The following is a 22683-nucleotide window of genomic DNA, read 5'->3' on the forward strand; positions in this document are numbered from 1 at the left end:
GGGCGCACGGGTGTTGCCAATAGCCACGACGGTTAGAGGAAAACGGCCAGTGTGACATTGCCCCAAGGCAGCGAGGCCGCTGACTGGGTGAGCGCCGGCGATGACGTCATCAGACTCCCAGCGAATCACAAGCGTGTTTTCAGAGCTCAGCCAATCGTAAGGTTTCATCTGTGGCTTTAAAACAGCCCATTCTCTCTTCCTGTTTTCTTCCTTTTTCCAAGGTACGTATTTTGAGATAACAAGGGAGTAAAGGAGGAAAAAAAGTGAGATCCGGGGGGCAACATGAGCCATTTATAATGGCGCCACAATAAACCCTTGCCTACGCCATGACGGGCTCGGGGCCGACCATCAGGCCCAGATGGATAGTCTATGTGGCCATAGCCTACATTAAATAAAAAAAAATTTAAAAAATCCACGGGTCGGAGCAGATAAGCGCTTTTTCAGTGTTTTCAATACCTCAAGTTTCGCGATCCTCGAGTTTAACGCTATACCTTCAGAATGAAGCGAGCACGAAACTCGAGAGGGTACTGTAACTGAATTTTATGGCCATGACCAATTACAAAACATAGGTACTAAATGAACTACACACTCCCAATTGAATGCACAGTTAACAAGTGAGAGGTAAATGAACCACGAACTCCTAATAGGCGTACCTTACAATCACCAAATGGGGGGGTACAAACTTGGCAGAGAGACTTTTTTGGCATCCATAGCCAGTAACGGGCTAAAGAGTAGCCTATCCAGATATTTTTATTTTATTTATTAATGATCCATGAGACATCCTAGAGTTAAATCAAAGTATGTGCTTATCTTTGTATTCATTCTTACACACACTGGTAATATTTCTGTGGTGTCTGATTCACTTGTTTGAGTAAAATTCTATTGTGAAAAAGTCACATTCGTGTCACTAGTAAAAATGAAACTAGTAATGAAAGTTTTGCCACCATGAAATATACACAAATAGATAGATATGAAAACCCACAAAGTCACAATAAGTGACATCACCTGCTTTGCGCAGTAAAAATGTGCTATTTGTGGTATCTGACACTCGCGTATAGGCTGGCTCGGGCCACGGAGCTACCGCCTCAACGTTGCCAGATTGTCGTACTCAACCGATTCTATTTCCCGACTTCCTACCCCAAAACTGTCTTCTGGGCTCCAATAATGAAACTAATTTATAGTTATCATTAAAAGAGTTAGATCCTGATGTTTCTTGGCAATAGTTAGGTGTCAGAAACGGGTAAATACTATGCTCTGAGAATGACAATCTGGCAACGGTGGCTATACGTATTTTCATATGATTGTTATGTTGTTTATTCAATGTTGTGTTCAAGAAAAAGAATACTCATAATTTTAGATAGTTTTTGGTTATAAAGATTATTTAGGAAATACAATTATAACATTACCTTCTACTAGTTAGGAAACGTACTGAATCCTGGATCGCCTACAGTGATGTTAGGTGCGCCTATTGGGTCCTTCACCGAACTGACCTACCATCTGGTGGCCCTGCTGGAGCCTCTGCCAGAACCAAGCGCTGCGTCGTGCTGGGGTCCAGCAAGGCTTAATTGACATTTTTCTGTACCAAACTAGCATACTGTCAGTTGTAATTGTCACTATCATGTTTACACCAAAAAAATCTGCGTGCTGTACATTATAAATTATTCATGTCGTTGAAATGAACACTGTTGGCAAAATAAGAGCATTCATCGATATATCCTACAACACTCCATCCCGTGGTTAATAGGAATGCATCAGTGCGGCCTCTTGGGAAGTATTTCCGTCATGCAAGGAAAGAGAAGTCAAACAAGTCTGGCATGGCATCATGGTCTAAAAATCACACAATAGTGGTGGAAAGTGATGTTGAAAATTTTGCCACTCAACATAACTCTGGCTGGCACACCACTGCCTCACACACGATGTATTCCTCTGGCCCTCCAATCAGAGCGCGGGAGGTTGTTTACATTGCTGCTTTACATATCGTACGCTGCTGGCAGCAAGTATTATACTTATTTCATATTTCTAATTCAAATCATAATACATATATCTTTAGCATCTTATAATGTTACATTCACTATATGGAACTTTAAAGGAACAACATAAGAGCATGTGACGATTGTTTATGTGGAAAAAAAATATATTTAAATTTCCTATTTCTTGCATTTCCTTGTTTCTTAAATACTACTAGTAAGTCAAGTATCTCTATACCGTAGCTATGAGAAAAATATGTGATTTCTAAATAATAGCAAAAAACTAGTAAGAAAAATTATTTGAACATATGACGCATGCATATTATTTTTTGGTAGTTCCACCAGGGCCACCAGATGTCAGGTGCTTTCAGTGAAGGACCCATTTGAACACACAGTTAACAAGTGAGAGGTAAATGAAACACTAACTCCCAATTGAACACACAGTTAACAAGTGAGAGGTAAATGAAACACTAACTCCCAATTAAACACACAGTTAACAAGTGAGAGGTAAATGAAACACTAACTCCCAATAGAACACACAGTTAACAAGTGAGAGGTAAATGAAACACTAACTCCCAATTGAACACACAGTTAACAAGTGAGAGGTAAATGAAACACTAACTCCCAATTGAACACACAGTTAACAAGTGAGAGGTAAATGAAACACTAACTCCCAATTGAACGCACAGTTAACAAGTGAGAGGTAAATGAAACATGAACTCCCAGTTGAAATGTGCGGTAAACAAGTGAGAGGTAAATGAACCACCAGTAACCTTGGGCAAAATGACTCCATAATGTGGGCGAATTGTTCTGTGGGCGAAATGACTCCATGGTGTTGTAAAATGACCGGATACAATCTATTACAGTACCTGTTGCACTCTGGTGTTTGATATTGCTTTTAGTTTTTATCTATTTAAACACCCCTTGCACTTCAGTGTTTTTCATTATTTTTTTCTAATAGGTCTTATCTTTCTTTAGAATCATTTCCATCAGAAAGGACTTGTTTTTAAAATTTGAGCAGCTCATAAAGGGGCAATAGGGTACCAGCTTAATGGAGATCACTCAATGTTTCATCAGCAACAGGTTTCTATCCTCATTGGTGATGTATTATTTCTCTAGCTGTCATAGAGTACTACCTGTGGTTTAATTCCAGAAGTACACCCGTCTCGCTGCAAATGACACCTTGGTGCTATATACATGAAGTACCTTGTGCACATAGAGCACAGTGCCTTATTGTTTTGCCTTTGCAAATCACTCCTTTGTAAGATATTAATTACTTATAATATGGTCTATCAGAGACATATGAAGTGATATATTTCCATTATATTGTATTCTTGCAGTGGATTGCAAGTCAGTTTAGGTTAAAAAGTAAAGTTGTGTACGTACGCTATAGCTGCACGAGGCCGCGGTGCTCATCTCTATTGCATTGACCCTTTGAGCCTGTGGTGGGAAAAGCCCCTCCCCCAGAGGCATGTGCCTCATGAAGTATGGGATTGCCACAGTTTACCTTCCCCAGGTTTCCACAGGTATCCATTTATCAACCAACCTGAAAGGGAGGATGAACAGCTGGGTGAAGTGCACACCAACTGCTCAGGCTGGGGTTCAAACCCAGGCTTAGGGATTCATAACTAGGCAAACTAACCACCATATTATTCATCATTATTCACCTTTCATTATTATAATTTCCATTGGAAATTGCTTGTTTCTGTGAAAACTTTTTTTTTGTCTTTGAATTTCCTCCATAATTGAAAATAAAAAAATAAGCTGTTGCCATATGGGTCTCATTGTGTTTCAGAGAGAGGCTTAAATGGACTGTAGCATTTATTTATTTTTTCATACCACAGTGACTTCCATTACCATTCATAGGCTTGTTGGAGTCAATCTGGGGATTATGTTGTCACATGTAAATCAAACTTAAATCACAAAATGTTGTCGTTAAAGGTGCCAATAATATTATGTCAGGGTAATACATTAGAAGGTGCCAGTAATATTTTGTCAGGCATTACATCAGAAGGTGCCAGTAATATTTTGTTTTTTGTTGTACGTGTGTAAGTTACGTCATAGTGAACATTTAGTGTGGTGTATGTTTTATGTAACTTCATGTTCTTAATTCTGTTATGTTATGCATCTTGCCAGTAGATAAGCTTGTGCATACATGGTAGTACTGTTTAGTTCTGCATTGTGGCTGTGAAGGCATGTGGACACTGCAAGATGGCCTGAATACATACTCAGTAATTGTATGCATGACTGTATTCCCTGCCTGTGTGTGTATGCGTGTGTGTGTGTGTGTGTGTGTGTTTCCAGTTGTATTTCACCTGTGATCTGATTACATAATGGACTCATGGTCGCCAGCCCATACCCTCCCAGAGAGAGCTTTGGAGCTCGATACCCGATCTCTGGGTACAGTTGGGAACTCCCTCCCTCCCCCCCATCCTGCTTACTCAAGAGGGGACAGTTACTGCTCCTTGTCAGTGGAAAAGCTTTTCAGCCTGAGCAAGGCACAAACCTCGGCCTGGCAGGTTGGCAAGGTTCTGTTTGCCTACTTTTGTAGCTGTGTAGTTGAGGTATTCAAGAATTAGATATGCTCATGGGTCCTGTCTCTAAGGCTAAATTGGTCAAATTCAGCCTTAAACTCCTTGAAATATTGGACTGAAAAATCTCTTTTTTAGGTTGTTCCACTGGTCACTTTGTATGTGTGTGTGTGTGTGTGTGTGTGTGTTTGAAAATTGGTGTAATAAATGCCTGGTTTATGTGTTTCTGCACACGAGTTTTAAACACACACACACACACACACACATATGCATACAAATTACAGGCTTGTACAGTGTTATAAGTTTATTATTTTACTTCTCTCTCTCTCCCACTCCCTTTCACTAGTATCAGTTAAAGCCCCAGAACAGGCAGGCAGGCGGGCACAAACACACACACGCACACACCTTCCCAGTGCCCAGAGGAGAGTCAATGTTGGGTCACTCCTACTCTGACCTCTACCAGTACTCCCTTCTCCCCATCATTGACCCTGACGAGGAGGACGAAGAGAGGAGAAGGAGAGAGATGGACTACTACGGCTGGGAGGACATTTACGAGGACCGCATGTACGAATGGGGTGACTGACGCCTGTGTTGACCGCCTTTGTTTTTCTCGCTCTCGTTTTGGCTTTTGTTTGTTTCCTTTTTTTTCTCTCCGCTTTGGTTTGGTTTGGTTCCTTTTTTCTCTCCCTTGTTTTTGCTTTTGTTTCATTTTTTTTCTCTGTGTCTTTGCTTTACTTTGGTTCCCTTCTTTTTCTCTTTTTCGCTCTCTCTTTTGACTGGGTGACGTGTGTGTGTGTGTGTGTGTGTGTGTGTGTGTGTGTGTGTGTGATTCAGTTTTTATATACGTAAGTTGCTTCTCTTTTGACTTGTGCTTTTATTTGGCTAGTTTTCTTTTTCTGCTTGATGCCTATTATTATTATTATTTTTATTATTATTATTATTATTATTATTACTTATTATTATTATTACTTGTTATTTTGTTTGTTTGTTTGATTCATTCCCTCCACCATTTCCCAGTCCCACCCATTCTACCAAGCCATTCTCTCCCCTTCTTTTCTTCCTCCTCCTCCTCCTCCTCCTCCTCCTCCTCCTCTTGTTTTTTTTTCACATGGCTAAGCACCTTCCTCGCTCTCCTTCATTAGCCCAGAGACGAGAATCACCTCAGGGTCGCCAGAACTCATGATCACCGACAATGTGGAGTGAGTAGAGAAAACGCAAAGTTGTCCGCAGTAGCCCGGCTTGTCGGTTGAGATTTTCCCTCCCTGCAGCGTTAGGCCGGGCATCCAGCTGTCTGTGATCCGTGTATGTTGCCTGATTATTTAGACATTGTTTTAGTCTTTATCAATAATAGTGTGGCTAATCTGACCTTTTTTGTCCTGTATATCAAGGCACTGTTTGTTGTTTTTCTTGTTTTTTTATATAATTTTTTTTTCAACTGAGTTTGTAATATGTCAATTTAGCTGTGAAAATCCAACACTTCCAGCTAACTCCCAAATAGCTGTGAAAATACATCACTTCTAGCTAACTCCCTCCCAAATAGCTGTGAAAATCCAACACTTCCAGCTAACTCTGCCCCAAATAGCTGTGAAAATCCAACACTTCCAGCTAACTCTGCCCCAAATAGCTGTGAAAATCCAACACTTCCAGCTAACTCTGCCCCAAATAGCTGTGAAAATCCAACACTTCCAGCTAACTCCCTCCCAAATAGCTGTGAAAATCCAACACTTCCAGCTAACTCCCTCCCAAATAGCTGTGAAAATCCAACACTTCCAGCTAACTCTGCCCCAAATAGCTGTGAAAATCCAACACTTCTAGCTAACTCCCTCCCAAATAGCTGTGAAAATCCAACACTTCCAGCTAACTCTGCCCCAAATAGCTGTGAAAATCCAACACTTCCAGCTAACTCTGCCCCAAATAGCTGTGAAAATCCAACACTTCCAGCTAACTCTGCCCCAAATAGCTGTGAAAATCCAACACTTCCAACTAACTCTGCCCCAAATAGCTGTGAAAATCCAACACTTCCAGCTAACTCTGCCCCAAATAGCTGTGAAAATCCAACACTTCCAACTAACTCTGCCCCAAATAGCTGTGAAAATCCAACACTTCCAACAAACTCTGCCCCAAATAGCTGTGAAAATCCAACACTTCCAACAAACTCTGCCCCAAATAGCTGTGAAAATCCAACACTTCCAACTAACTCTGCCCCAAATAGCTGTGAAAATCCAACACTTCTAGCTAACTCCCTCCCAAATAGCTGTGAAAATCCAACATTTCAAGCTAACTCCCTCCCAAATAGCTGTGAAAATACAACACTTCTAGCTAACTCCCTCCCAAATAGCTGTGAAAATCCAACACTTCAAGCTAACTCCCTCCCAAATAGCTGTGAAAATACAACACTTCTAGCTAACTCCCTCCCAAATAGCTGTGAAAATCTAACACTTCCAGCTAACTCTGCCCCAAATAGCTGTGAAAATACAACACTTCTAGCTAACTCCCTCCCAAATAGCTGTGAAAATACAACACTTCCAGCTAACTCTGCCCCAAATAGCTGTGAAAATCCAACATTTCTAGCTAACTCTGCCCCAAATAGCTGTGAAAATCCAACACTTCCAACTAACTCTGCCCCAAATAACTGTGAAAATCCAACACTTCCAACTAACTCTGCCCCAAATAGCTGTGAAAATCCAACACTTCCAACTAACTCTGCCCCAAATAGCTGTGAAAATCCAACACTTCCAGCTAACTCTGCCCCAAATAGCTGTGAAAATCCAACACTTCCAGCTAACTCTGCCCCAAATAGCTGTGAAAATCCAAAACTTCTAGCTAACTCTGCCCCAAATAGCTGTAAAAATCCAACACTTCCAGGTAACTCTGCCCCAAATAGCTATGAAAATCCAACACTTCCAGCTAACTCTGCCCCCAAAATGGAGTTGGAAATCCACACTAGCCACAGAGCTGTTAATAAATACTAGTACGACATTTAAAACATCTGGCGTGTGTCTGCAGCCATGTCTGTGTCACTGAAAATTAGACTTGTGAGGACAGGGAGAAATGTCCGTGCCTTTGTCTGTGGCCGTGGCAGGAACTGCAGCACTTATCTCTCTCTAGTGTCACCTCTCCTCAAAAGCAAATAAGGACTCCAAAGGCCTTCAAGTGTGGGGTACCCTCTGGCTTGACACTAGAGAGTCCGCCTTGTGTCTTGAAGGCTTAGGGAAAGTGTGGGAAGCTGCGGTGGTAGAGGTATTATGGAAGAGACCAGCTAGGAGACTGAAAAAGACCTGGAGATGGTGTGTGGAGAAAGATATGAGAAGGGCGAACATCAGGGAGGAGAGAGTATATGATCGTCAAGAGTAGGAGAGACTCATAGCCCAGCCAACCCCATAAGGGAAAATAATGGATGTTTGGTTAGGTTAAGTTAGGTTAGGTTGGGTTGGATGTAAAACAAAGAGAAGAAGAAAATAAGGACTCCAATGCTGACATGTTCAGCTTGAAAATATTGGATGTTAGGTTAGGTTAGGTTGGTTAAATGAAAGGAAGAAGAAAGAGAAGTAGAAGTTTCCCCCAAGACATGTTCAGCTTGAAAACACACTTGCTGCATGCTGAAGACTGAGCCAGAGACACGGATGCACACAGAGGCAGACAAATGCAGACACGGGTCACAGACATACTGACGCCTGTCCTGAAGTATAATGATTAGGTCGATCTCTCCGTCAGTTTAGAAAAAAGTTGTACATGCTTTGACGCTGAGGTAGTGCTGCCTTGTTGCTCCAGAGTTCCCTTGGGTGCATAATGGATTCACACCTTGTTGGCAGTATTGTCGTAATCCCTCCCAGAACCATAGAACAGGAGAGTGTGGCCAACCTCATCACAGGCACCTTGTTGTTACCAGAAGAGCCACACAAAATTCAAACTGATGCTGATATAATAGTGTTTTTTTGTGCTCCAGGTATCATCAGAATCTCAAAGAAGTGCCCACCTAGAGCACAAAAACACTAGTATTGTATCAGCATCAATTTGAATTACGGACTTCTCTTTTGATAACAACACTGCACTGGTGATCAAATTGACCAAACTCTCCTGTTCTGTGACTGACTATGCACACACAGAGCTCACCCTTAGGCACATAACAGATAGCTTGTTTGAATAGGTGTAGCTTCACCCTGCTCAGCATATATACAGTAATGCATACCTCAATTTTTTGGATGAAGTATTGACGTGAATCCAATTTTTCGTAGCTTAAACAAAGCCCTGTAGGGTCTGAGCCTTGGCAGTATTTAGTTTGTCAGTTCACAGTCTTGGCAGTGGGTGTCAAATTGGCCAGAGTTCTAATTTTTGCAGATCTTTATTCCATTTTAGTGATCTTTCGAAATTTAGATTAGACAGGGTTGATAAAAGTTCCTCCCACCATGCACAAAGATGCTTACAGTCACCAAAACAGCAGCGTTGGTCTGTGTCACTTATTGTTCACTTCTGTTCTTTTGTTTAAGGCATGTCATAAAAATTTATTTTGATCAGATCCTTCATAATATTCATGCACAGAGAGAGAGAGAGAGAGAGAGAGTGTGTTCATTTAGGCAACACTTTGAAAAGAATGCATCAAGTGAGGTTTATAGAAATGTTCTGAAGCACTCAATACATGTTCTTAATAGCTACTTGACTGAACTACTCCGTTTTGAGTTAGCAATTAAATGTCACTGATTTCATCTCTGAAGTGGTCAGTCTGGACGTGGTGTACTGGAGGACCTTGGTTCGAGTCCCACCTGCCGCTACAGGCTGATTTACAGTCATTGCCGGAATAGCAAGAGCCAAGGAAAATGGTGCCCCAATGATACACTTGCCTGCACGATAATGGGCTGGGGCCAGCCATCAGGCCTCACCATGAAAGCCTAGCAGTGCAACAGACTAAACAAAACAACATAAAAGAAAATCAATTAATGAATTTTAGTGCACAGAGTTTGGTCTGAATGTGGTGTGACTGCATAGCCATAACACTCAGTCAAGCCAGAACTGTTACCGGAGAAGGTAGAGCTGAGAGGGAGTGTCGGAACATGGAAAGTTGGAGATGCTCTGCCATGGCGGCCCCCTCAGGGAACTCTCTGTGAGGGAGAAGAGTGTCAGGGATGTAGAATAGCAGTATGGGGAGGGTTAGGGCATGCTGACTTATTGTGAAGGAAAGGAACGAGATGGAATTATGTATATATTTTTTAAAATATATAAATAAAATCATCAGTATGAAGATGGTAGGGCATGCTGGCAAGTCATGAACAAAGCCAACTGGATGGAAATAGTTTTTACATAACAGCACATTATCCTGGGTTGCAGTGGTCCTGCAGCCAACACTGACATATGAAGGCAGGAAATTTTAATCCCCAAACTCAAGTCTGAACCCTTGACAGCAAGGAATTATAACCCACAATAAAACAAATAACCTCCAGTCCAGGAGGTTACAGGAAATTATGGAAATCATTGATAGTTTGGATGGTGTTTGGGAGGAAGTGACTAATATAAAAATATAAATATATAAAATAATTTTAATTGGTGGTTTGTTTGTATTTGTAATGTGGCTTGAGTCAAACTAGTCTGTCATAAACAATAGTGGCCTGACCTCTTTGATTCTGTTATTTAAACTAAGAGTTTGGCTTGTGCACTCCCTTCAGGACTGCCAACCTGCCATGCTAAACAAGGACCTGGCCCAGTGAAAAGATTACTAAGCGAGGAAGCATGTACAGCTGGCATTAGGCAAGAAACTGAAACTTTTGAACCAGTTTCAAAGTGGCATGAGTGTGGCATTAGACGTGATGTCTTCAGTCTGCTGGACCAACACATCAATCAGGGCATCCAAAAAGCAATTGTACTTCCTTAAGGCAAGCTAACAGACTTTCAACATTAATGTTTGGTCTTACTCAGGATGCATGGCCTTGCTCACAGTGACTTAGGCTACCATTCAACAGGAAGGAAGGAACTACCAATCCTTCAAACAGAGGTGAGCACACTGATGCTTCAATTAACGGACTCATTCTGTGATACAGGGAGGGTAGAAGAGCAGCATGAGGGAAGTCGTCTGAGTGGGAATGAAGAGGAAATAATGTCTCTTTATTAACATGGAAGTAAAAATGAGAGAATGAGAATGGTGAGGCTGTGCTGGCATGTCATGGAGAAAGCTGGCCGGGTGGGAAAGTAGAGGAAATGTCACCTTTTTATTAACACACGAGTGGAAATGAGAGCATGGGATGGTGAGGCTGTGTCATGAAGAAACAAAACCTTGATGAAAGTATGATTTTTAAAGTGTAGACCAAAGCTGTAGAGTAGGAGAGTGTGGCCGCCTTCATCATGGGCGCCAGGTTGTTAGCACAAGGGTCGTGTGAAATTCAAACTGATACTGATACAATGGTGTTTTTTTGTGCTCTGGGTAATTCTTTGAGATCCTGACTGTACCGAGACACCAAATAAAGTACTATTGGATCAGCATCATTTTGAATTTCGAGCAGCTTTTTTGGTAATAAATTGGCGCTGTGATCAATTTTCTTCTTTTTCCTCTTCCTCTACTTTTCTTCTCCTTTTTCTTCTTCATCTTTTTCTTCTGTTTTCTTTTTTCTTCCTTTCCTCCTCCTCCTTTTTCTTCTCCTTTTTTTCATTTTTCTTCTTCCTCTTCTTTTTCTTCTTCTTCTTCTTCTTCTTCTTTTTCTTCTGTTTTCTTCTTTTTCTTCTTCATCTTCTTCATTTTCTTCTTGTTTAACATCCTTATTTTCGTCCTTTATGGGGTTGGACGGCCTGTGATCAAGGTGGTCAAGCTCTCCTACTCTATGGCTCTGGTGTAGGCAACAAACACTGGCAACTTTGTGCATGGCTTGGGTGGGCCAGACATGCCGACACACAGGACAGGCTCCCGGTGTAGTGCACTCTGCTTTGCCAGCCAACACCGAACCAATGTTACCAGATTATCGCACTCAGTAGAGCAATTAACAACATATAGTAGTTATTACCATGGCTTTTGTGAATACTGATTTATGATTAAAGACGTTTACTATTTCACTAATGCTTTGTGAATCCTGTCCTTGGGAGATCATTGTATTTTCTGGTTTCTGATCCATAACTATTGCAAGAAAACATCAGTAATCAACAGTTTTATCAATAACTATTAATGAGTATTGTTATCTCTCTGGAGGCGACAGTTTTTGACCATCATACTCAGAACACTATTTTCTGGTATCTGATCCATTACTATTGCAAGAAAACATACTAATCAACCATTTTATCAATAGCTATAAATGCATATTGTTATCTATGGATGTGACAGTTTTTGGCCAGAAGTCGGCTAATAAAGTATCCTGAGTAGGACATTCTGGTAGCGTTGCAACAAACCCTTATAAGTAATGACCGGACGGATCGCTTCAGTCACATGTTGATTTGCGTTTATCATTTGAGATGTCCAGTGGAGAAGGAGCGTAAGGGACAGAGCCATTCCTTTCTTGTGTGCACTGGGAAAGGCAGACTAACAAGTTGCAATGGAAAAATGACCTTGTATTTGGTGTACAGTGGCTCACTTTTCCCTTGTAACTTATATCTTGCTCTTCCTGCGATGTGTAGTCTGCCTTTCCCAATGTATCCAAGGAGGCATGAAAAATAAGTTGCATGGGAAAAGTGACCTTGAGTTTGGTGTACTGTGGCTCACTTTTCCCTTGTAACTCATTTCTTGTTCTTCCTGGGATATGCAGACTAGGGGCCGCTTTCACAGTCACTTTGTTTGTTTTGATCGTTACCAATGGCGGGGATCGACGCTATAGTTTTCCACGTTAAATTGGCCTATAGGGTAGTGGTGGCTGCAGAGGAGATGAGAGGTGTTGAGAGTGTGTGCCAAGGTGCAGGGATAGGCTAACCCCACAGCCACCACTAACCCATCGGCCAGTTTTACGTGGAAATAGTATAGCGGCAATCGCCACCATTGGTAACGATCAAAACAAACAAAATGACTGTGAAAGCGGCCCTAGAAGAAATGGCTGTGTTCCTCCCGCCCCCTCTCCGCCCAGTGCCTCATTTGTTTAGTTAGTTTGATATGTTTGTTATTACAGGTGAAGTAGCCTGGCGTTGCGTAGATGGCTTAAAGAATACTGACTTTGAGTACCTACGTAGATGTTGCTCCTGTTAGTGTTGTTAGTCATTATTTTTGTTTTTGTTTGTATTATTATTTCATTATTATTATTACTATCATTTTTATCACTTTTTACTATTATTACTTTTGTTATTATTATTATTTTCATTATTATTATTATTATTATTATTATTATTATTATTATTATTATTATTATTGCTGTACATATTTGGGGGTTCAACAGTCACATGGAGACTACTGTACTACTGCTAGTGTACTGTTCAAACTACAAAATCTCAACTGGAAACTTCATATCTTATCTCTTCTTAAAACAGCTTCCTCGAGGTTAGGCATCTGTATCGTCTCCATTATTATCATTTTTATTATTATTGTCATTTTTGTTGTATAGATTTTCCTTTGTGTGGACAGTATCTGTGTTTCATTCACATCCATAACATAAGCTCTCCCTTCCTCGGCCATTCATATGAGGTGGTCAGTTCTAACAATATCAGCATGCCAGCCCCTGTTGCCTATGAACTTTCTAGGAGCATATTCATTTTCTTGGTTACTAATAGTGTGGCACAAGAAGGCCAAGAAGAAAAAAGGAACTGATTGATTGATTGATTTGATTTAGTAAGAGTTAGTTCATCAATTAACATACAGATATATTATATTCATTTAAGTGCTGAGATAAAACAGTAGTGAGAATGCTAACTCTCACAAGGATAGCCCCCAGTGGAGTTCAAATTCTGAGTCATAATAGTACCTTCCTACAAAGGAGCTAGCTAGTGACGTATGTACTTGGAACTCAGGGAAGGCGAAAAACAGAAGCTGCCATGATTACTGAGTTGATAGCAGTAACTGATATTTATTACAGAAGAGCTTAGAACATAACAAAGATAAAAAACAGAAGCTGCCATTGACTTCTGAGTTGATAGTTCTTGAAGGCAGAGCTGCGTGTTCGTTGCTTTTTTACGACTGTAGCTACATATAAACCGACAGATTAATAAACTTTTAATGTAGCTGTGCATTAACATCTATGTATTTTTTTTTATCATCACTCCTGTAACTCAAATTGTTTAGAAGCTGCCATTTATTTCAGGAATGGAGTGTGGAGTGGTGGAGTGGGTGAAGCGTGGTGCATTGAGATGGTTTGGACACGTGATGAGAATGGGGGAGAATGAATTCGTGAAGAGAGTGTATGAGGGAGGATTGAGGGAGTGGGTGTCAGGGGAAGACCACCTGTGAAGTGGATCAACAGGGTGAGTGAGTATTGGAGCGAGAGAGTTGGAAGTAGCAGGAGGGAGAGGGAGTGCCAGAACAGGGAGAGATGGAGACACTTCTGTCGCGGCCACCCCCTGGAGGGAAGTTCTCGTGAGGGAGCAGGGCGGCAGAGATATAGATAGATTTATTTCTGAAATTGTACCTGATATTTTATGGTAAGGGAGAGCTTGGTGTATGGGCAGTAAACTCTATCACAAGTTAGTAGGAATTATTCTAAACAGTGATTACTATTATTATTATTGTTATTATTAACCCGGTACCAGCGGGGATCATGTTTCTTAACGGTCCCACCAAGCGAGAAAAATGAGAAAAAATCACCCCTCACACAAGCCATTTCATAATATATATATCAAAGCATTTGTGATCAGATTATGTATCATCTATTTTGGGGGGTTTATATCATGGCACAAATTTGGCCTGTCGCTGCTACACGGTAAAGCCACAGATTTGGCCTGTCGCTGCTACCGGGTTAATGTTATTATTACTATGCATGCAAGTCTTTCTTCACCAAAGTTCTTTCCCTGGCAAATACTCTTGTAAATTTTAATTGATATCTCCTCTTAATACATATTTTTGTTCATGAATTCACTCACTCTATGTCCTATCCTTATTCCATTATTCTCTCTCTCTCTCTCTCTCTCTCTCTCTCTCTCTCTCTCTCTCTCTCTCTCTCTCTCTCTCTCTCTCTCTCTCTCTCTCTCTCTCTCTCTCTCTCTCTCTCTCTCTCTCTCTCTCTCTCTCTCTCTCTCTCTCTCAAAAGAGCAAAGGAAAAGAGGAAGAAAAGGAAGAAGAAGCAAGAAGGAAGGAAGAAACAGGAAAGGAAAGATAAGGAGGAGGAGATAAAGGAAGAGGAGGAGAAGGAGAAAGAGGAAGAGGTGGAGGAGGAGTTGGAGGAAGATGAAGAGGAGGAGGAGGATGAGGGAGATGAGAGAGAGAGATTTTTCCCTTCATACCGAAGAGAGAATACAATGTGAGTATTACTGTTGTTGTCACTATTATTATCATTGGTATTATTATTATTATCTTTATCATTGTCATCATCATTAGTCATTATTTCTTTCCATTTCTCAAGCCATGCCCCTCTCCCCCCTACCCCCCTCCTTTGGACCGAGGTAAAGTGTGTGTGTGTGTGTGTGTGTGTGTGTGTGTGTGTGTGTGTGTGTGTGTGTGTGTTGGCTTGCTTTTAACATGCACATGTGTGGTGGTGACTTGCACTAAATTTTGAGGCACATTTTTACTAATAGTCTGTGTGTCTGTCTGTCTGTCTGATGATCTGCTTGTCTGTGTCAGTGTTTCCCTAATCAGTGTACACAATATGTCATTTTGCAATCACTTTGTTTCATAGGTCAGTATTATAAGACACTTTTGGTTCTCACATCAGCTATTTTTAAAGGCCAAAGAGGGGGGTCAATCAGGTTCTAATGAGTGTTTTTTTAGGTTCAGGGTACAGAGGAAGGCTCAAACTACCACCAGGGTCATAAAACTACTACTGGAAATGCCCACAACTCCTACAAAAGCCTTGTCAAATATGTGTTCTTGGGCAGCGAAATGTCTTATAATACGACCCATAGTTCATACATGGACGTGTAAGGCATAGGGCCATGCAGGAAGGGCAATGTGCTCCCTTTGTCTAAATTAAGTTGTTGGTTCTATAAGATCAGATCTTCCCTTTATATAGAAGCATCATTTTAATTACTTTGACTACCATATATTTTCTTCATCCTGTCCTTCTTTCTTCCTTTCTTTCATGTGTAAATAATGTTGTTTTTGTCTGCATCGTAGTGGAGAGTTAATGACCTAATGTGACGTGTTTGGCGCCCTTCTGCTTCCTGCTTGCTACTGTAAGACGTCAACTTAATGTGAGACTCGTTCCATCAGGTGTGGTGAACAGAAGTGTTATTTCAGTGTAATATATTCATGGTTCTGTCACTTCTGTGGCAAGGACAGGTTTAGAGAATACAGTTTATGTATGTCACTAGTATCTTCTTTTTTTTAACAATTGTGTCAGAGAATTAAAACTATATGCTGAATTTGAACTGCACCAAGCATAAATCTTCGTGAGCCATTACCAAGTCCACTACATGACAAAAGCCTTTCCAGATGTTCTCCTCTCTTTGTCTGATGTTAGTGCACTCCATCCTACTCTAGCATATACTCCAATTTCATTTCTCCACCTGGTTCTTGTCTGCCCTGACTTCTACAATCTCTAGTTTGCCATTTTGTTACTCTAGCTGTCTATCTGTCAACAGTTTTATGCATGCTGTTACCTGCCCTCATCCATTTCTTGTTCTTAATAGTCATGAGAATATGTTTAGATTTTGTCTGTCCCCCACTACATGATGCTCACTCCCTGTCTCTTCAATATGTAACCAGCATTTTTCTCTCAACTCTTTGTGCTTGCAGTGCCATGATTATATACACCAGTCAGTCAGTTAATCCTCTTTGTGTGCTTCTTCGGCTTCTCTATATCTTCTAAGAGCCAACAAGTTTCTGAACAGTATGTTAGGAGTGGCAGGAAAGAAATTATGTGCGTAAAATCGCTAATGTGGCTTTCTTTCGGGATTTCGTTTAAAAGTGATGATCCCAAATCGATTGTCTTTAAGTTGACGTTTTGCTGTATCAGTGCAAAGACTTCCAAGTATTTTGTGTTTGTCAAACTTGTTGATTAGTTTTAGTGTTAATGATGATATTATAAATGCTTTTAATTCAGATTGCTACCTTCTCTTTTCATGGTCTGAGGAGCTCTTGAACTTAATATTAGATCATATTAATAATGTTGCTTTTTTGTAGCAGTTAGCTTTTACACTTCCACCCTCTAGCAATGTATATCCTTCCCTATAGTAACAAACAGTAAAAGTCCATTACTCAAAAGTTCCCTAAATCAGAATATCCAATAATAGTTTAAATTCATGCAAACACACAATTGTAATCCCCAAGAATGACATTAAGTTATTGTAGGCATTGAAATACTACCCCTAAACAATATCTGAGCTCTTGAAGGCATTGAAATACTACCCCTAAACAATATCTGAGCTCTTGAAGGCATTGAAATACTACCCCTAAACAATATCTGAGCTCTTGAAGGCATTGAAATACTACCCCTAAACAATATCTGAGCTCTTGAAGGCAAAAAGTTATTACCCCAAAACAACACTCTCTTGAAGGCAGGAAAATATTGCCTCAAAGGAAAATATTATCCCAAAACAAGACTTTATTGCAGGGGGAAAGTATTACCACAAAGGAAAATATTACCCCAAAACAAGTCGGTTCTTGAAGGCAGGAAATGATTACTCCAAAACAACAGTCAATTCTAGATGGCAGGAAATTATAACCAAGAGGGAAAAAAATCAGGAAATGCATGAAATAATGTGCATTTAAAAAAAACTTAGATTAATGGACTTTTTGTGTAGCCATGCATTATGTCTATGTAGCTTTATCTACCTTTCTTTTGTTGCCACTCCTTGTACCTAACTCAAAATAATGCACTAACTATGTAATGACTAACACCAACTCTCTCTCTCTCTCTCTCTCTCTCTCAGGGGCATGACGGTTACCTCGGGCACAGTCACCCTTGAGAAGAATGACAGTAACCTTATTGGCATCAGCATTGGCGGCGGCGCTAAGCTCTGCCCTTGTCTCTATGTGGTGCAGGTAAGGTCTTGCTGCCTCTCCTCCTTCTCATCCTCATCCTCCTTCTCATCCTTAATCCATGCGCTTCTGTACTGCCTTTTCTGTCCAAATGTGGTTAGTGTCATTGGGTTGGTACGGCCAGTATTGCCCAATGTGCACAACCCCAACTTTGTGTAAATTAGAGGCTATGGTGTCTTGCGGCAGTCGGTGGGTCACTCCTTGGTCGGTTGACAGCAGGAGTATCAGGACTGGATGTCAACTGCCACAAGTCTCAAAAATATCTGCTAACAATGAATTTTGAGTTAAAAACAAAACAAAACAATGGTTGCATGGGTATGTGAGGAGCACACTAATGCACATCCAGTACTATTTTCTTACCCTCATATTCATTACATATTTAGCTGTTTCTCAGCCACTCATTGCTTCAAGTTGGCTGAAATAGATGGGTTAATCCTTTTCCTCCAAATGACCTGGTTGCATGGACACCAGAAATACAAGAGGTCACAGACATGAATAAAAGGACGAGGTGCCTGAGGGAGACCAAGAAACACAGCTTTCCTCATAGATGCACTTACACCTCCACTGAGCTCAAGAAGGAGCTCATGTGTAACAAACTTACTGAGCTTTTACTCAAGAGTGACAGACAAAATACAGGAAAAGGACGGATGAGTTGATTGCGTTTACTTGGACCTGAAGAAGGCGTTCGACAAAGTTCCACATACAAGACTACTATGGAAGCTGGAAAATAAAGGAGGATTGAAAGGGAAAATGAAGAACTGGATGGAAAGCTACCTAAGGGCAAGAGAGATGAGAACAGTTGTAAAGGACATAAAATCGGAATGGAGAATTGTAGAGAGTGGAGTGCCTCAGGGATCGGTATTGGCACCAGTACTTTTCCTTGTACATATATGTAAATGATATGCCAGAAGGAGTAAACAGTTATATGAGCCTGTTTGCAGACGATGCAAAACTGCAAAGACATAAGAAACAGTAAAGACTGAAATTCTGCAAGATGACCTGAACAAGATTTGGAAATGGAGTATTGAATGGGAGATGGAATTCAGTGTGAAGAAATGTCATGTAATGGAAATGGGAAAGAGTGAAGGGAGACCAAAATGGACATATAAAATGGGAGATGGAGAAATATTAAAGAAAGTTCAAGAAGAGAGAGATCTGGGAGTGACAATACAAGATAATCTACAGCCTGAGTCATGTTAATCGGATATTCAGTGATACGTATAATATGGTGAGAAATATAGGATTAGCATTTCACTACATGGATAAGGATATGATGAAAAAGTCAATAACCACTATGATTAGGCCAAAATTGGAATATGTGGAGGCATAAGAAGAAACACATAAAAAACTAGAAAGAATACAAAGGATGGCAACAAAAATGGTTCCAGAGCTGGAGGGATTGACATATGAAGAAAGATTAAAGGCAATGGACCTACCAACACTAGAACAAAGAAGAGAAAGGGGAGACCTAATACAAATTTATAAATTATTGAGCAAAATGGAAGAAGTAGATAATGCGGAGTTACTACTAAAAGGAAGAATAAACAACAGGAACACAAGAGGACACAGTAAAAAATTGAGGAAAGGAAGATGCTTGAGAGACAAAGAAATATAGCTTCCCGCAAAGAAATATAGAGGTTTGGAACAGACTAAGTGAGGATGTAGTGTGTTGCCTTCAACTCTGTTTTTAATATATTACTATCAAGTGTAGCTTCATAGTTGTTATGGTTGTTAGGGTGATGCAACACAAGGTTAAATTGTGAGGTTTATTCACATTATGCTGGTATATAATGGTAGCAAGCTTATTGAAGTTAAGTAACAATATTATTTACACTGTTGGTAATGGTAGCGAGCTTATTGATGTTAATTAACAATGCTATTGACAGCTCATTCTGTTGGTAATGGTAGCGAGCTTTTACCGAGTTACTGTACGGTACTGATTACAACTCATCATTCCAATTACCAGAAGGGCCTACCCAATCACAGTTAATTTCATAAAATATATGTAGATATAGAGGCCTGGCCATAGCTAACAAACTACCCTAGTCAAGTTTCTATGGTGCATAATTATACAATAAAATATATCCCTTCAATCACCGATCGATATGTGTTCACAAAAATGATCATGGGGCAAGGTATTCGTGTGGGGTTAAGATACCACGGGGGTGATCATAAGCCCACACAAAAGGGAATGTTCACGTATTACATAGTGACACAACAAGTGATGTACCAGCTCAGTCAGTATGCTAGGGAACCTGTGGAAGTGAGGTCCAGACGGTGTGTGTGACAATTCACTCTTTAAGTAACATTAACATTGTATCAAGATAACACACTAACAAGCTTGGTCCCTAGGAGCTGGGTTCAACATACCTGTGGAAGTGAGGTCCAGACGCTGTGTGAGGGAGACAACCTCACACAGTCAGCTTATCACCTCCCCTCCCACTGCCCGCGGCTAGCCAGAGGCTAGTGAACGCATTTATCGGTGGTTTAGTTAACATCCAATTGGCCTGTTCCGCCAGTTCAGAAGCAGTTTCGAAACAACTGGTTCTCTCACTCAATACAGGTGAAAAATTCTGCTCGTCAATCCTCCGTGAAAAACTAAGTAATGATCATTCGGCACCTTCGGCTGAGGCGTAGTCACGCCACCAGCTCCACATCTGGTTCGTCTGTCTGTCTTGCGGTTCGTAACCACTCGATTCACGAGCAACACATCAGTTATTACAGGTTATTGATTTCTCAGTTTTCCCCGCATTACAGTAGTATCGGCAAAGAGTGTGCAAAACTTTAAGGAAAAGTTGGACAAGTACAGACATAGAGACGGGACCACATGAGCGTAAGCCCAGGCCCTGTAAAACTACAACTAGATAAATACACAAACATGTGCATCTTCTCCAGGTCTTCGACAACACCGCGGCTGCACGAGAGGGCACCCTGCAGAGCGGTGATGAGATAACAGGCGTGAATGGGGTCAACGTGAAGGGCAGGTCAAAGCAGGAGGTGGCACAGATGATCCAGAGGTCACAGGTGAGGCAGTGTGAGGGTTGGGACTCTATTACTTCATGTGCAAAACATTTTTATACCTCAAGTTTTATGATAATGTTTACAGTGACAGGATCAACTTGTATACTGTTTTTCCAGGGGGTTAAAGGAAGGAGGAAATGTCTTTGTTTCTATTGTTGTTGTCATTGTTGCTGTTGTAAAGAGCTTGTTTCCTCTCTCGGCTAGGGCACTGTCACCATCCACTACAACAAGCTTCATGCTGACCCCAAGCAAGGGAAGACACTTGACATCGCCATGAAGAAGATGAAACACAGGCTCGTGGAAAATCTCTCGTCCTCCACTGCCGACGCTCTGGGCCTGTCTCGGGCCATCCTGTGCAATGACTCGCTGGTGAAGAAGCTCGGGGACCTCCAACGCACGGAGGAGGTGTACCAAGGCCTGGTGGACCACACCAAGAGGCTGCTGAAGGCATTCCTGGACCTGGCCATTGTGTACAGACGTGAGTGTGCCACTGCTGCTGCTGGATTATGCTGAAAGTTGTACTAGTAGTAAAATTATTAGTATTTTTATTATTATTATTATTATTATTATTATTTTTATTTATTTATTTATTTTTTTTTTATTTTTTATTTTTTTTTTTTTACGTTTTGCCTATGTCACTGGTAGGCTATCTTGGTGGAGCTTGATGGTTGCCCCCATCCTATTATGGCAGAGGCATGTTTATAGTGGTGCTTTCTTGCTTGGCTCATGCTGTCCCCCAGACCTCATCTTTGATCCTCTTTTTTAGAGAGAGAATCTAAAGTCCGGGTTGATAGGTGGTCTTCAGGACAGCATGTTTATTGTTTATTGGCACATTACAGGGACATACATTGAGCAGTTATATAAAGGCATTATTAAAGCATTAGTCTGCTGAGCTGAAGCTCCTAAGCAGACATGAGATTTCTTCACATGAAACATATACTTCCATGACGGCAATTGGTAATGAATTAAGACTATATTCTACAAACAATTTGAGACATTAAAAATAGCACCCTACCATTCATTAAATAAAATCTGCATTTGACATTATTGTACATTGATTGATTGATTGATTGATTGATAGAAATGGGTTTTAAGTTTACTTTTGAATAAATTGAAGTTAGTTATTGTTTTCAAATAATCAGGTAATGCATTCCAACATTTCGGTCCGAAGCAGTGTATTGAAAATTTTTACAGTGTTGTTCTATGTTGTGGACACATCAGGTTGACATTATTCCCTCTAGTTCCTTGGCTGTGATGAACATGTTTAAACAATTGCCAGTTGCTCTTACTTTCATTTAAATCATTATAAACAGCTAGAAGACAAAAGTACTGTAATAGGTAGTCAAATTTCAGTAATTTTAATTCATTGAACAATAACTGTAGAATGTGGGAGTCTTAGGCCACTCAGCAGTGACTGAAAAATCCCAACTGTGGTGGCGGGTGGGATGCGAAGCCGGACCCTCCTGGACGCCACGCCTGCATGCTAAACTCAGCCACCGCTTCCCCATAGCAGTAACAGTAGTACTGGTAGTAGTAGTAGTAGTAGTAGTAGTAATTCAGCCAGTCTTCAACTTAGGAAAATAATTGGTTCCTGAATGTCTTTCATAATTTTTTTTCTGAAGTCTGTCTTTTTATCTTGCAGATGTCTTATATTCTTCACCAGATGAAGCCCTCACCTTAAACCTCTATCAGTCTCACTAGTTCCTATGTTCATGCATGTATGGCTAATATAAACAAGTGTAATTTTAGAGACCATGATATATTTTTGTAAACTGTACAGTGCTATATAGGAAAAGTACAAGAATATGTATAGTGGACCTTCTTTGCTGCCCGACGCCTGTGCTACATTACCACAAAGGTCTTTGTATTAACCCCCCCCCACACCACCATCACCAAGCTCTAAGATTTCTGATATTATCACAGGCCCTAAACCAAGCAAACTCTAAATGTCTTGCATTCCATATTTACTCCTTTGCACTTTTGCCATATTTTGCCTTAACATTATCAAATAGGCTTCTTGCATTTTTGTGTTTCAGTGTCAGACTAAGCCATATATTTTTATTCTGATCTTCTGACCACTCATTCACTACTCTATCTTCCCCGTGACTTAACCTTTTTCCTTACTTATAACGGTTGAATGCAC

At 40.6% G+C, this 22683-nt stretch overlaps 1 protein-coding gene across 50 annotated transcripts in view; it reads left to right on the top strand.

Annotated features, from left to right (window-relative positions):
- Positions 1-22683, top strand: part of LOC127008532 (PRKCA-binding protein-like) — a 47616-nt gene that overhangs the window by 10998 nt on the left and 13935 nt on the right. For 48 of the 50 annotated variants that reach the window (XR_007761136.1, XR_007761140.1, XR_007761144.1 and 45 more), the window contains exons 2-6: positions 4845-5062; positions 14632-14841; positions 17411-17522; positions 20415-20543; positions 20745-21018. Coding sequence is in view for 2 of the 50 variants with exons in the window: in XM_050880701.1 (XP_050736658.1) it covers positions 4929-5062; positions 17411-17522; positions 20415-20543; positions 20745-21018 (649 nt within the window). In the remaining 48 variants the exon portion in view is untranslated. The remainder of the gene's footprint in view (positions 1-4844; positions 5063-14631; positions 14842-17410; positions 17523-20414; positions 20544-20744; positions 21019-22683) is intronic. The other 2 variants (XM_050880701.1, XM_050880702.1) reach the window with 2 other exon arrangements.

This window comes from Eriocheir sinensis, chromosome 38, assembly GCF_024679095.1.
Source record: "Eriocheir sinensis breed Jianghai 21 chromosome 38, ASM2467909v1, whole genome shotgun sequence".
Lineage (NCBI taxonomy): Eukaryota > Metazoa > Arthropoda > Malacostraca > Decapoda > Varunidae > Eriocheir > Eriocheir sinensis.